The following is a 14,062-nucleotide window of genomic DNA, read 5'->3' on the forward strand; positions in this document are numbered from 1 at the left end:
TTTATCATATTTGCATAACAGGCAAAAAAAGGTATTTCCAGGTTGAATAAAATTCTCGGTTTTCCAGGTTTTTCCAGATAGTAGACACCCTGTTTAAGATGGTTTGGAAAAATATTGTACCCGGTTATTTAAAGAAAACAACGAATTTTGTACGGAAAATTCGAACATGTTTAAAAATTTGATGAATTCGACCTTTATTCTTGCAATTGAAAATAAATCATGCTTCATACGAAAATTGCAGTCCTATTTTGCATGCTAGGTGGATTTATTTACCAAAACATTCAATTGATTATATTTTAATATCTTTAAAACCAGTATTTTCTACAATTTGAGGAACTGTAGCAAACATTTGTAACGTGCTGAAACATTTTTGAATGCAGCAACCCCAAATTTACTGGAACATGTAAATTGATCTTTGAGACAAGCGAAAAGATTATTTTTGACCCACTGTGACATTAGTTTCTATGAAAAAAAAAAGTCAATTCGATTTATATAAGTATGGAAAGTTATGGAGATCTTTTCCTTGGGTGACCCATCTTGCCCATCCTTACCTTAGTTGCATGAAATCAAATTTCAAAGCCTTTAGTTTCAGTTACTAGTGAATAGGATTTCGGATATCAAGAAAAGACAAATTTGACTGCATAAAAGATTATATCTTCGATACTAAGTGCAAATCATGAGTGAGTATGGTCATTATTCGTTACATCAGTCTCTAACACATTAATCATCCTTATCATCACTAAATAATACTTCCCTAGTCCATTAGTTTCGTTGCTATTGTGTTAAAAACAAACAAAAAACACAAACGTGCTCATTCATCCACTTAAAAATCGTGTCGTAATATTGGCCTACACATCATCAGATCTGGTAACCGAAGTAGAAACAAATTGCCTCCAATGCTTGTGGGTCAGTGCAGCAAAATACCAGTCATCAAAAACGCACCAACAAGGTCGTTCGGTAGAAAAGTGATACTATGAGTGAGTTGCATTTATTTAGCTGCTACTAGTTGGAACCGAGTGACACCAGAACCCAAAACCTATTCAAACTATACCTACATTGATGTGAACACGTTGGTTATTACCGCTTCAAATCAAAACAACCAACGTTCGCCAACACGAGATTTTGTGCATCGTACAAACGACGTAAAATAAGGAACCTTGGGACAGCCCCGTTTGTTTTTTTATTTGTCTTAATTCTCCTCTGTTTCTTTCAATGAATGATCTCATCAGCATCCTCACACAATCACAGCTCTTCGTGCGTCACCGATCCACCGGCTGCTGCCTTCGCCGACTTGGACATGTGTTTCTCTGCCGGGAAGGCCCAGAATGTTGAGGGAAATCCCTTTGCGTCTCGCTCCCTTTTAACGAAGGCCGAGTACGACGACACACAATTCCCGATGAAGTGATTGGACATCCCAAGAATCGCCAGGTCAAGATGAGGGTTATTCTCCGGCAGTTTAACCACCGTAATGTCCATTCGTTTCAGTGCCTCGTTCAGATCGTGAATCATATGATTATTATCAGAAGCAACGAACACTGATTTAATCTCATTATTTTTATAAGCTTCTTTGTGATTTTTGATCTGTCGCTTGATCTGACGGATTATTATTTCTTTCGATGGAAGACACATTTCCAAAGTAAGCGATCCCTTCTCGTTCCGATACCCGAGGCACTGAGGTGAGGAAAACAGGTTGGAGCTTTCTTTAACGTGATCGCAAGCTCTTATCCAATCGATTCCATTCCGCAAATGGATTCCCATAAACGCACCCTTGGGTAACGAATTCCGAATGAAATCGCGAGCAGCGTTTTCAATTGTAACGGACCACTTGAGATATTTGTGCAGTTCGCGATTTTCGATCTGAATGGGAAAGCTGGCAGGCGCTCCTGTAAATGCAATCACTGGCCACTTATCGCTAGGGTACCTTTCTGCCCATTTGTTCGCCATATCGTGATGGTATACGTCGTAGTTTAGCTTTGGACCGAAAAATTCCGACTTGACAAAGTCAATTTTGAATGTGTCCCAGAATGGCCCAAAAGGATTACCACTTTTAGCGTTGCAGCCACCGCCTGTACTTCCGTCTAAACCCATCCGCTCCGTATAGCAGAACGAAATGCGTTCCTCTGGTGGCCACAACGATGGTGCCAAATTTGACATGAAATTCTCCATCGTTATCACGCGGGTGTATTCGGTCAGGGGTGCCACCTGGAAGTACGTGTCGAACGGTACTTGAACCGAGTTCGCTGCTCCTTTCCTGTACTCCACCCACGGTGGCAGCACCAGTGTTCGATTCAAACCATGAGCAAACCCCAAAGCTCCCAGAAAGTGATCAGCTTGATTACCGAAGCGACCTACAACAACGTGGAACAAACAAGAACATGTTTCAGATTTCTTGGGACCGTGAAAAAAAATTCCCATACCGGGAATCGAACCCGGGCCTTCTGGGTGAAAGCCAGATATCCTAGCCACTAGACCATATGGGAGGATGTTAGAAAAGCGAGAAGCATCAACGAACAAAAGCGACAACTAACGAAGCGATTAGTAAACAGATTCCGTACACGACAGATAGCGTATAAGCATGCAACATGTGGTGCTGGTCAGTGTGCCTCAAGCGCGCAGATGTGAGATGAAATTGAAAGTGTGCGATAGAATGCGATGCTTTGCCAGATTGAATGCATGAAGCGGGAATGATATACATATTTAGCCGAACATTACTTGGTATTATGAAATTTTTTTTATTGTCCAGTACATATTTATAGATTAATCTAAATTGAATCATTGTACCATGCAACCATTGTAAAAAAAAACAATTGAATCTTTGGAGCAATTAATTCCATACACAATTAAAATGTCTATCAGGAAAAGTTTGTCAAACTTTTAAGAAAAATTTGGCCAAAAATGAAGAATAATTTTTAAATGTTTTGATTACATGTTGAAGATAGATTTTTTTTGATTTCCAAATAAATTTTGTTTATAGCACAAAAATTCAGGGCTCACGAAAATGAACAATGGTCACCGGATACCGTATCCAAATTTTCAGGAGCATGTTTTGCAAGGACTGTTCATGTTAGAAAGTGGACATTTTGTTTATAATATTTTTTATTAATAATGAAATCGTAATAGGTTTTCTATTTACTTTTCAATGACGTTATTAAAATTTAAGATCCAAGAGCATAAAGTTTTAAAGCTTTTTAGACAGTTATTTGATAAATTGTCATTTTAGTGGGTAAATACCAAAAAATGTACCGGTTATTTGCCTATTTTAATATATTTCTTGTTAAAAACGTGGTAAACTACGAAATTTGTGAGCAACATTGTACCTTATCGATCTTATTTATCTTGTGTGGATTGCTGTGTATTGCATGCGTGGTTTTCGATGGTTCAGTACATGGTGCGACTAATCATGGCATAGGAAGATGCTGAGGATATTCTTAGTCAGCATTCTCCAGGTTTCAATTCAACGCAAGGAAACTGATCAAATGCACCATTGATTAGAGCACGCAGGTGAATAAAATCACACGGATATCGCGACAAATATGTAATCAATGGTAATGACTAAAAATAGAAAGACTTTTCAATTTTCTATTGGAAAAGTTTGTGGGCAAAAAAGGATTATTTGCTATTTTTCCACTTGTTAAAATTTTCTTTCGTGAATTTTTAATACCAAGAGCAGTGGTGCTCATCCTGTTTATAGAGAAACAAGAATTTCGAAGTATATGTAAATGTGTTACCAAACAATTCCCATCATATTCAACAAGTGATGACATCAATGCTGTGAATTTGAGATAGACATACAAGAATTAACACAGAATGCCACCCGATGATGAAAATTTCCAATTCGGCCTGCAATAGGTTGTAGCTGAAGCACCATTGACCAAGAGCATGAATTCTTCAGGAAATCTTTCAAGAATTTCTCCTGAAATTCTTCTATGGTTTTTTTATTTCTTCAACAACACTGACCTTGCAGGAATTTTCCAGGAAAATCTTTAAAAACTTTCATTTGGAATTACACTTTAAGTTCCTTCAGGAAAACTTCAAGCAGTTCTTGCAGAAATTCTTTGAGGAGATTTTCCAAGGAATGATTGAGAAACATCTGAAGGAATTGATCTAGAGTTCCACGATGACCATGGAATCCCTAAGAAGATCTTTCAAAAATTTATCCACAAGAAAGAAAGACTTTCAGAAAGAATCCACAATCCACACTCTCTGGGATTATTCTACGGATTCTACGGATAGAAAAGTTCTTTCAGGAAAGTCTCAAGACGATCCTCTAAGAATTTTGGCAAGCTATTTCCAGAGAACCTACAGGAATCCCTATACGGATTCTTTTTTTCAGGAATTCTTACAGCGCATCCTAAACAGGTTATCTTCCAGTCCTTCAAAAATTAAAGCTAGACATTTGTCAAGGGATGCCTTCATTGATTAATCCAGAAGATTCTTCACAAAATCAAAAATATTCAAAATCTCCTGAAATACTTTGTCTAGGGAATGCTCGAGAACATTACTTTGGGATTATTCAAATACATCTGAGGATCTGATTAAGGAAAACATAATTCCATAAGATGTTTATTAAGGAATTCCTTTAAAAGATTATCTATTAATTCCTCGAACAATTCTCCAAGTATTGCTCTAAAAGTCTAAAATATCCTCCAAAAAACATTGACCAGTAGAATTCTCTTTTTTAATTTGGAATTCCTTCCATGGGCATAATCAAAATTTCCATCAGAGGGGGCGAGCGACCTCAAAAGATATTTACGAATTTCATACAAAACGATTATTATACACAACCACTTTACATTTTTTGTATGAAACGTTAAATTTGAAATAATTTCCCCATAATTTCATATACATATATCTGAAAAAAATGTTTCCAAGAATGCTCCGAAAATTTAAAAAGGAGTTTCTTATGGTACTCCTTCTATAAATATTTCAGAAATTCTTTTACGAACTACTCCAAGGATATATCCAGATTTTTTTTCTAAGAGTATCCCTGCAGAAACTTGCCAAGAAGCAATATTCTGACAAAATCCTATGAATTCTGCAGAGGAAGTTTTCGTGTTCTAAGAGGCATTCATAAATAAATGATAGTGAACCCTGAAGGAAGCATAAGATGAAGTCCTGAAAAATATTTATAACGATTTCTAATGCATCTGTGAAATGATTCATGTTTGAAGATTTGGGAAATCCTTACAAAAACCATTAGATTTTTTTAGGGAAACTGCAGGATTAATTTTTGTTATTCTTAAATTATTTTTCCAAAGAGACTCTTGAAAGATTTCGAAATCTCATTAAGAATTATCTAAGAACTTTTAAGAGAACTGCAGGAAGGATTGTAGAAATATTTGACGAAATTTAAAAAAAAAAAACTGTCCGGAGAACTTTTTACAGAAATAGTTATTGCACCTTTTATTTTTTTTTTTTTTTTTTGAGAATGCTCGGAAATATTTACCTACAGATGAAATTCCTACACAAATTATAATTGTTGGAGGTCCTCCTCTTCAAGCTCAAAGGATATTTCTGGAGAAATTTCTACGCTTGCAGGATCTTTTTGATTAGCTTCGGCAGTGGGGGTTTTTGAAAGCTACAAAACTCATATTTGGCCACAATATGCGTCGTATTGAAACGTTTCGGATAATTCGGCAGAGAAAAACCCCCATGCCAAAGTGAATCATTAAAGTGCCCAAGAAGCACCTGAAAAAAATTAAGAATTGGAATTTTTTGTGGAATCCTTGAAGGAATTCATGAAGTTATTCATAAACTTCAAACTTGTTCTTAAGGAATAACTTTAATTTACTAAGGAATAAAAATACTTGATTTTTAAGAATATATAATTCTTAAAGTGGAATACCGGGTTATCTTCTGACCAAGTTCGAGTGTAAACGCATGAAAAGTTTATGTAAAAATATGCAGAAGGAATACGTGGAGCTATCTCTTATCCAATTTTTTTGTCATATTCTTTAATTACTGGAAGAATTTGTTTCAAGACAACTTGGCAGGTCTATTTGGATTCCGTAAAATATTGTTGACAGATTACGCTCAAGATATATTGAAGGCTGTTGATAGAATCGTCATATCTGGTGATATCTTGAGCAGAAGTCTAGTTGTTTGGTAAGTTGAAGAATTCTTCAAAAAGTTTTTTTTTTGTTAATATGAATGCTGAAGTCAACTTCTGAAACATTCTGAAACAATTCAATCACAATCTAAATTTCCGTGGCAGATTTTTTTCCATTGCCCAGGGAGATGCTAAATGATTTCTGGAAGGATCTTTGACAGTCTGACTTTGAGAAGGACTGAGATTTATTACTTATTATACTGCTTCGCGTTGAAAGATGGGTTAACCAACGTGCGAAGTTTGATTTTTGACCAACTTCGTCATGTCGCAACTCGATTCTCAATAGTGCGCATAATGCACACGGCGGAGGGCATAGATGCACACTAAAGCGAAGTGACTCGCGACACGGCGAAGTTGGTCAAAAATCGAACTTCGCACGTTGGTTCACCCATTTTTAGTCGCGAAGCAGTATATTTAATAGGTACGCAACCTTTTTTTATATGAGTGCTGAAAACAATATTTGAAAAATTAAAACAATATATTATCCTTCGTAGCAAACTAAATTGTTTTTAATAATAATAAATCTTCGAGCTGTTTAGTGGAATACCTATAAGTAGATGAAAAATCGAATTCAGTATTATACCGTTTCCTTCGACAGATACGCGTATTTCGACCTTAACTCGACTGTAGTACACGACACTGAAGACGGCCTTACAGTTGAGGTCAAAATACGCGTATCTGTCAAAAGAGACAAACTCTAGTGGAATTAAATGGTATAGTACTAGAATCGGTTTTTCATCTACTAACTTAGTTGATTTGGTATTTTTATTCACCGGCCTTCTTCTGGCTGCGCTTCAATGACTATTCCAAAAGTCCCTTAATGGAATAATAATCTTGAATTCTTCATAAAATCTCCAAGATTTTATCCTTGTGAAAAATAAATTCGTCCAAGAAAACTCCCAGTAGATTCCTTCCTTAAGAATTTCTTGAGAATTTAGTTCGAAGACGCTTTCATAATTTTGCCAGGAAATACTCTAGATGATTCTCCTAGGATTTCTCCAGGCATAAATCATAAATTTTCTCCAGATGTTCTTATTTGATTTCTCGCAAAAACTCCTCAACAAGTATTTTTTAGATATGCTGAAGAATATGTACTCCTCTAGTTATTCCTCTAATAAGATCTCCCAGGGGCCATCCTTAGCCGAGTGGTTAGAGTCCGCGGCTACAAAGCAATGCCATGCTGAAGGTGTCTGGGTTCGATTCCCACCGGTCCAGGTTCTTTTCGTAATGGAAATTTCCTAGACTTCCCTGGACATAGAGTATCATCGTACCTGCCACACGATATACAAATGCATAAATGGCAACTTTGGCAAAGAAAGCTCTCAGTTAATAACTGTGGAAGTGCTCTTAAAACACTATGCTGAGAAGCAGGCCCTGTCCCAGTGAGGACGTTAATGCCAAGAAGAAGATCTTCCAGAATATTTTTTCAGAAAATCTCCAGAAGTTTTAACCAAGAAATAATTCTAAAGATCCTCCAAGAACTTATTTAAGAGTTCTTCCATTATTCTTAAATAAAAATTTTAAGAAGGTAAAAAAAGTCCTCAACAAGTTTTAGATATGCATCCAAAACACTCGACGCCAAAGACCAGAAGGATGCATACATGAATTTCGCAAGAAATAGGGGTATTCTCCAATAAATCCCCCGAAAACTCAACGAGAAATTCTAGATGTCTTTCCTCAATTAGAGAGAATTCTATAAATTTCTTCGAGGATGTTTTGAGTGATTCCTTCAAAGGAACCTTCAAGTAATCCATCAAGAAATATACTAAGAAAAATACCAAGAAAAATTTTCAGGAGATTCTGTATCAATTAGGACATTTTATATAATTGCTTCTAAGTTACTCACATAGTTTTCTCAATATTGTTTCATAATATAATAAATATATGTTTTGACCCCACAAAATTCGAACAACAATGCATTAAAACGTTTTACATATCCAGAATCCACAATAATTTACATTAGTAGACAGCCTCTATCGCATAATGCAATTTACAATCCTCCGAACAAATCAAGCTATTCATATGACTGATAGATATATCGACTTTCGACGTTTCTGTGACTTGTCGAACTTGATAGAGAAGTTCAATCCATTAAAACCCCACGTGTCCTCAAACGTTACCATTATACACACTCAGATTTTTTTCACGAGCTCGGCTGTGCGAATCTCGGTTTCCTGATTTTAACCGAGAGTCAGCTAACAATTTGTCCGGTTGCTTAGCAACGAAGCAGGATTTACTGATACTCGGCTTTTATTTACTGAGATCCCAGGAAATTTGTTTGCCGAATTCTCGGCTGTGCGAATCTCGGTTTAAATTAGCCGAGATTCGGCATTCTGAACTAAGTGTGTAGGCTAAGGAAGACGCCGACACTTACTGAACTTAATTTAATTATTAAAGCCCGTACGCGTACACGGTCCGAACCAGGGATGCCAGGTTGGAAGACATGTCTTCCATTGGAAGACATTTGAGTAGTGTGGAAGACATTTGGAAGACGGATGATTTTTGGAAGACTTTTCAGAATTTGTGAAGACATTTGGAAGACAATTTTAAATTATTAGCATTTTTAAAATTACTAGATTTAAAGAAAAAAAAAACATATGAGTTGGAAATTACAAGAATCCCCTCCAAAAAGATTATTGCACGTCTAAATCGAGCTATAGCGATCCCTCTCCGAATTCCGTTGAAAATTCTCCAAGGATTCAGATGATTTGAGAATTCTGACAAAGATGTTTCTAGAGTTTGTTCTAGGAACTCTTGTCGACATTCTAGTAATGTATTTAAGTATTATAGAAGCATCAAAGTTATTCAAGGATTCTAACAAGAACTTTTTAAAATCTGTTTCAGTTTTCCTCGTGTTTTTTTTACGAATTTATAAAGAAAGTAAACAGATTCTTATATGATTTTTTCTTGAGATTGCTACAAATGTTGCTTCTGAAATTATCCCAAGGCAACTTTGATATCTGGATATCTGTAAAGATTTTTTTCACTAATTTCTCCTGAAACTCCTCCAGAATTTCTTCAACAATGGGTAACCTTAAAGCAACTTCACCGGTGGTCCAAATTGTTGAACCATGTTATAAATTGGAGCTTGCACCGGTGTTGCAAATATTGTTCCAATTTTATTTTACACCAGTTTTCTGGTCCATTTTTTTGGAACAGGCTAACTGCCCGGTTCATTTTTGGTCGGATTTGGACCAATATTTGAACTGTTCATAAACTGGTTCGATACATGTTTGTTTATAAGTTCGGATTTTTCTCGCTGATACTGCGCTCTAGATCCTACTCATTTGAGGTAAGTGAAAACAGGAACAATATTCCATCGAAGCTGTTTTCAACAATATTCATTCCTCTTCCAGCGATTCCTCCGGCAATTATTCCGGCTATTCCTTCGGAGAATCCATCAGCAACTCATACAGGACACCTCTAGGAATCATCAGGGTATTTCTCTGGGAAATTCTTTAGGGATTCGTCCAAGGATTCCACCACGAATTTCAACGGAAATATATTTAAATATTCCACTACGAAGTCTTCCTACAGATATCTCCAGGAGCTCTTCCAGGAATTCTATTGCAGTTCCTACGATTCGTCCAACAGAATTTCCAACAGGAACTCCTCTGGGGATTTCTTTCAGGCATTCATCCGGGAGTTTGCTGCACGAATTCCTCCGGGATTTGCTGCAGGAATTTCTCTGGGGATTTGCTCCAGGAATCTCTCCGGGTATGCATTTCCTTCGGAAATTTTACTCCATGGATATCGTCCAGAAATTCCACCGGGGTTTTCCTCCAGGAATCCCTTTTAGAATTTCCTTCAGAAATTTATCTGGGGATTTGTACCAGGATTTTTTTCCGGAGTTGTGGTCTAGGAATTCCCTTGGGGATTTTTCCGGAAATTTGTTCGAAAAATTCTTTCGGGAATTTTTTCCATAAATTTCTTCGATGATTTATCCAAAAACTGCTACGGGGATTTCCTCAGTGGATTCCGTCCAAGAATTCCTCTAGGAATTTCGCCTAGAAATTCATTAAGAGGATTTTCTCCAGAAATTCCTTTGGAGACTTTTTTAGAGAATTTATCATAAAATTTCTTCCAGGAATATCTCTGAGGACATGCACCAGGAATTTCCTATGGGTATTTCATCCAGCAATTCATTATTAAACTACTCCGGGGATTTTCTCCAGAAATTGTTTCGGCGATTTTCTCAGAGAATTTTTCAAAAGATTTCCTCCAGGAAGTTCTTTGCAGATTTGCTCCAGGATTTTCTCCGGCGATATCAAGGATTTCTTCGGGAATATCCAATTCCAATTCCAATACTTCTGGAATTCCTGAAGAAAATACCTTGAGCAAATTGCCAGAAAAGTTTCTGAAGAAGAATTCCTTGGCGAAATCCCTGAAAAAAGATTCTGGGCAAAATCCCCAGAAGAATCCCTGGAGAAAATCCAAGGAGGAGTTTCAGGAGGAAATACTCGGAAGAGCTTTTAGAGGAAATCCCCAGAGAAATTCTTGAAGGAAATTCGCGGAAGAATTTCTGCACAAAATTCCTAGAGTAATAGCTATTGAAAATCCCCTGAGAAATTCCTGAAGAAAATTTCCGGAGGAGCTCCTATGGATATCGCCGGAGGAACCCTTGAAATCTCAGAAGGAAACTCCGGAGAAAATAATCGGAGAAATTCCTGGTATAAATTCCTGGAGAAAATCTCCTTAAAATTCCCTGGGAAATCCCGAAAGAATTTCTGTAGAAAATCCACAGAGGAATTCCTTAATGAATTTCTGGACGAAATCCCCAGAGAAAATCTTGAACCAAATCCCCGCTGAAATTGCTATCTGAAATCCTCTTAGGAATTCCTTGTGCAAATTCTGGACGAAATCCACGTAGGAATTGCTATTGGAAATCACATGAGAAATTACTGGAGAAAATTCCGGAGGAGTTCTTGGGGGAAATCTCCGGGGGAATTCTTGGAAAAAATCTCCCGAGCAATTTCTGGACGGCTCAATCGGGAACTCCTTTAAGCTCTACTAGGAGCTTCTCCGGAGAAATTTCTTTAGAGCTCTACCGGGAATACCTTCGGATTTTCACCATAGTTCCTCCATGAATTTAATCGGAGTTTCTCAAGTAATCCACCAGTAATAATCCTCCGGAGTTCCACTATGAATTCTTTTAGAATTACTCCGAGTATTCCCCTAGATTTCCTCGGGAAATCATCCAGAGTTTCTCCAAAAATTCTCAAAATTCGTCCAGGAATTTCTTACGAGTTTATCTTAGAATTCCTTCAGAGTTTCATCTGGAGTCCTTACGGATTCCTTCCATTCAAAAATTCCTCCAGTAATTTCTTTGTAGTTTCTCCAGAAATTCTTCCGGGGTTCCTCCAGGAATTCCTCTGGATTTTCTCTGGATATTCCTTCAGTCTTCCACCCGGACTTACTCCAGAGTTCCTCCGGAAATCCTCCACAGTTTCTTAGGGAATTCCTCCACAATTGATCTTGGAATTTCTTCAGAGTTTTTCCAGCAATTCTTCCAAAGTTCATCGGGAGCTCCACCGGAGATTTATTGGCAGTTCATCCGAAAAAAGCGAAGTTTTTTTCAACAGTGTTGTACAAAATACAACAGCGCAACGATTAAAGTGTAAAAAAAACTAAAAGAATTTTCAGAGGTATTTCATATATTATGTGTGCACAAATCCCTGAATGCTTTTCATCAGGAACCTTCAGAGAAATCTCTAACGAACACAATCCATGGTGGAATCCATGGCAGGAAATTCAGGGAAGAACCCCTGAAGTTAATAGTGCAGATAGTTTTTAAAGAATGCTATAAGGAATACTGGGGTAACTTGTTTGAAAACTTTTAACGAAATTTTTAAGATCGCGAGAAGAATTCATAGAGTCGTACATGGACTACTTATTGCAAAACTGATTGAGAAATTTGCTAAAGAGCCTGATGAAAACCATGAAAAATTATTATATTTTTGCTAGAATTTCTGGAATTTTTTGCAGAAAAAGGTGGGCGTGTTTGAAAAATCTATATAAAAAATTCTGGAGGAATTCCTGGATACATTCTTTGTGAAATTCCGGGATAAATTGTTGCAGAAATCCATGATTAAACATTTGAAGAAATTCTTGGACGAAGAACAAAAAGTTTCTCGATGATTGGCTTGCAATATAGACAATTAAGTATTCTGCTAGAAATTTTATTAATTGAATTGTTCATTAAATTTATTCTTTTTGCAATGCTTAGAGGAATACATTCATATTATCTTAGAAGAATCCTTCCATATTCCTTTATATACATTTCATGAAACACAACTGGAGAATTTCGTGAGCAAATAAATGTAGGGGTTCATGTAGCAATCTGTGAAGGTATTCTTAGACTAGTTGCTGGTTGAACTCTTAATGAATTCTCAAAAAGTATTATTCATAACCAAGGGGACTTCCGTTTAAATTGAAATCTGGTTGAAAATAAAACCTTGCACAGGTCAGCTATTGCCTGACAAGAATGGTTTTAAAATGATAATCAAAAAGAATTTGCTGTGAAGGATTTCTTTGAAGAAATTCCTCAACAATAATGTCAAACATGATAAAGGAGAGCCTATTTTTCTGACTAACCAGGCTTAATTGAAATTGTATCAAAGGTCACAACTGAAGAAGCAGTTTTATGTTGTTTATTTTTAAGAATTGGGAATTTTAAAGCAGAAAACAGATTTTTTTCAGTTTTTACATTTATTCCATTTTTACTTGGGCCTTAACCCGAAAAGTTATTAACTTTATAAAGTTACCATGATAATTGAAATGATTTAAGTGGAAGACATTGGAAGACATTTTTCCATGCAATTGGAAGACATTGGAAAAAATCACCTGGCATCCCTGGTCCGAACCGAAAATATTATGCAGGAAAATCCTGAGTAGAACCCAATACAAAATATAAATAGGGTCTGTCCATTAATTACGTAAGACACGTTTTGGGATTTTTCAAACCCCCACCCAACATTTTTTTTTTCGTATGTATGAGCCATTTTACGAAGCAGGTCAAATGACAGGAGACCTGGGATTTTTCAATCATCGCCGTCAGTTATGGCGATGATGATGGTTGATGACTGTGCGCATTTCAAGCGTAGCTTTTCATACAGGCGAAAACTTAAATGGAGAAAAAATATTAAAATATTTCTGATCACAAAAATGCCTTTTTATGTGAAATATAGGTGAAAAAGAGGTAGCTGATACAATAACTAGGTGTAAAGTTGCAGTAACAAACATTTTTGGATCTCTTTTTTGTCATTTTCTTCATGTCCTCGTTTGGAAAGATGAGGCGTTGTTAAAAATCACGCTGGATTTAATCCCAGGTCTCCTGTCAATTGACGCCGTTTCGGCGATCAGCTGTTCCGAAACGTCTCGTAAAATGGCTTATATCGAAAAAATAAATTGATGAGTAAGATGTTTCAGACAACCTCTTTCCTTCATAACCCCTTACCTAATTAATGGACGGCCCCATAGTAAATTCAATGAAATTTTTCAAATCCGAACCTGAAAATTCTGTAACTCGAAAACCAAAAATATTTAATCCCAGATCATGTCGTGTATCCCCTTATTAGTATTTACAATCGGTGTTTTAAATATCCAGCTGTTACTGTAATTTTAAGCATCAACAGAAGTGCCATTAACCTCAAACATGCAATCGAATAACAAAAAACTGCAAATTCGGCATTTACTTACCCATGCAAGGACAGTACAGAATGTAACCATTTTCATCGACACTGATTGAATTCACTTGGAAAATGAAGGAACCACCGAGAAAAACTAGGAATAACGCGAGTTTCATGATGAAAATTACACCCACTTTTCACCGGGATTTCAACGACTTCAAAGCAAACCAAACAAAAATCACAGACAGCAAAGCCCCGTGAACCGTGAAGGTTGTTCGGCTTCTCATACTCACCGTGCTCCATTCACGGCTCACCGCAGCTGTGT

The 14,062-nt window shown here is 36.7% G+C and overlaps 1 protein-coding gene and 1 non-coding gene across 2 annotated transcripts; both read right to left on the reverse strand.

The window, feature by feature from the left end:
• Positions 1 to 632: 632 nt before the first annotated feature.
• LOC5566865 (GDP-fucose protein O-fucosyltransferase 1) lies at positions 633 to 14,020 on the reverse strand. The gene is made up of 2 exons (XM_001651243.2): positions 13,808 to 14,020; positions 633 to 2,348 (listed from the first exon to the last, which is right to left on the reverse strand). The coding sequence occupies exons 1-2, from the start codon at positions 13,911 to 13,913 to the stop codon at positions 1,243 to 1,245; spliced, it is 1,212 nt and encodes a 403-aa protein (XP_001651293.1). The 5' UTR covers positions 13,914 to 14,020; the 3' UTR covers positions 633 to 1,242.
• Positions 2,409 to 2,480, reverse strand: Trnae-uuc. Its single transcript has one exon. It is a non-coding gene; the product is annotated as a tRNA-Glu (tRNA).
• Positions 14,021 to 14,062: the final 42 nt, after the last annotated feature.

This window comes from Aedes aegypti, chromosome 3, assembly GCF_002204515.2.
Source record: "Aedes aegypti strain LVP_AGWG chromosome 3, AaegL5.0 Primary Assembly, whole genome shotgun sequence".
NCBI lineage: Eukaryota > Metazoa > Arthropoda > Insecta > Diptera > Culicidae > Aedes > Aedes aegypti.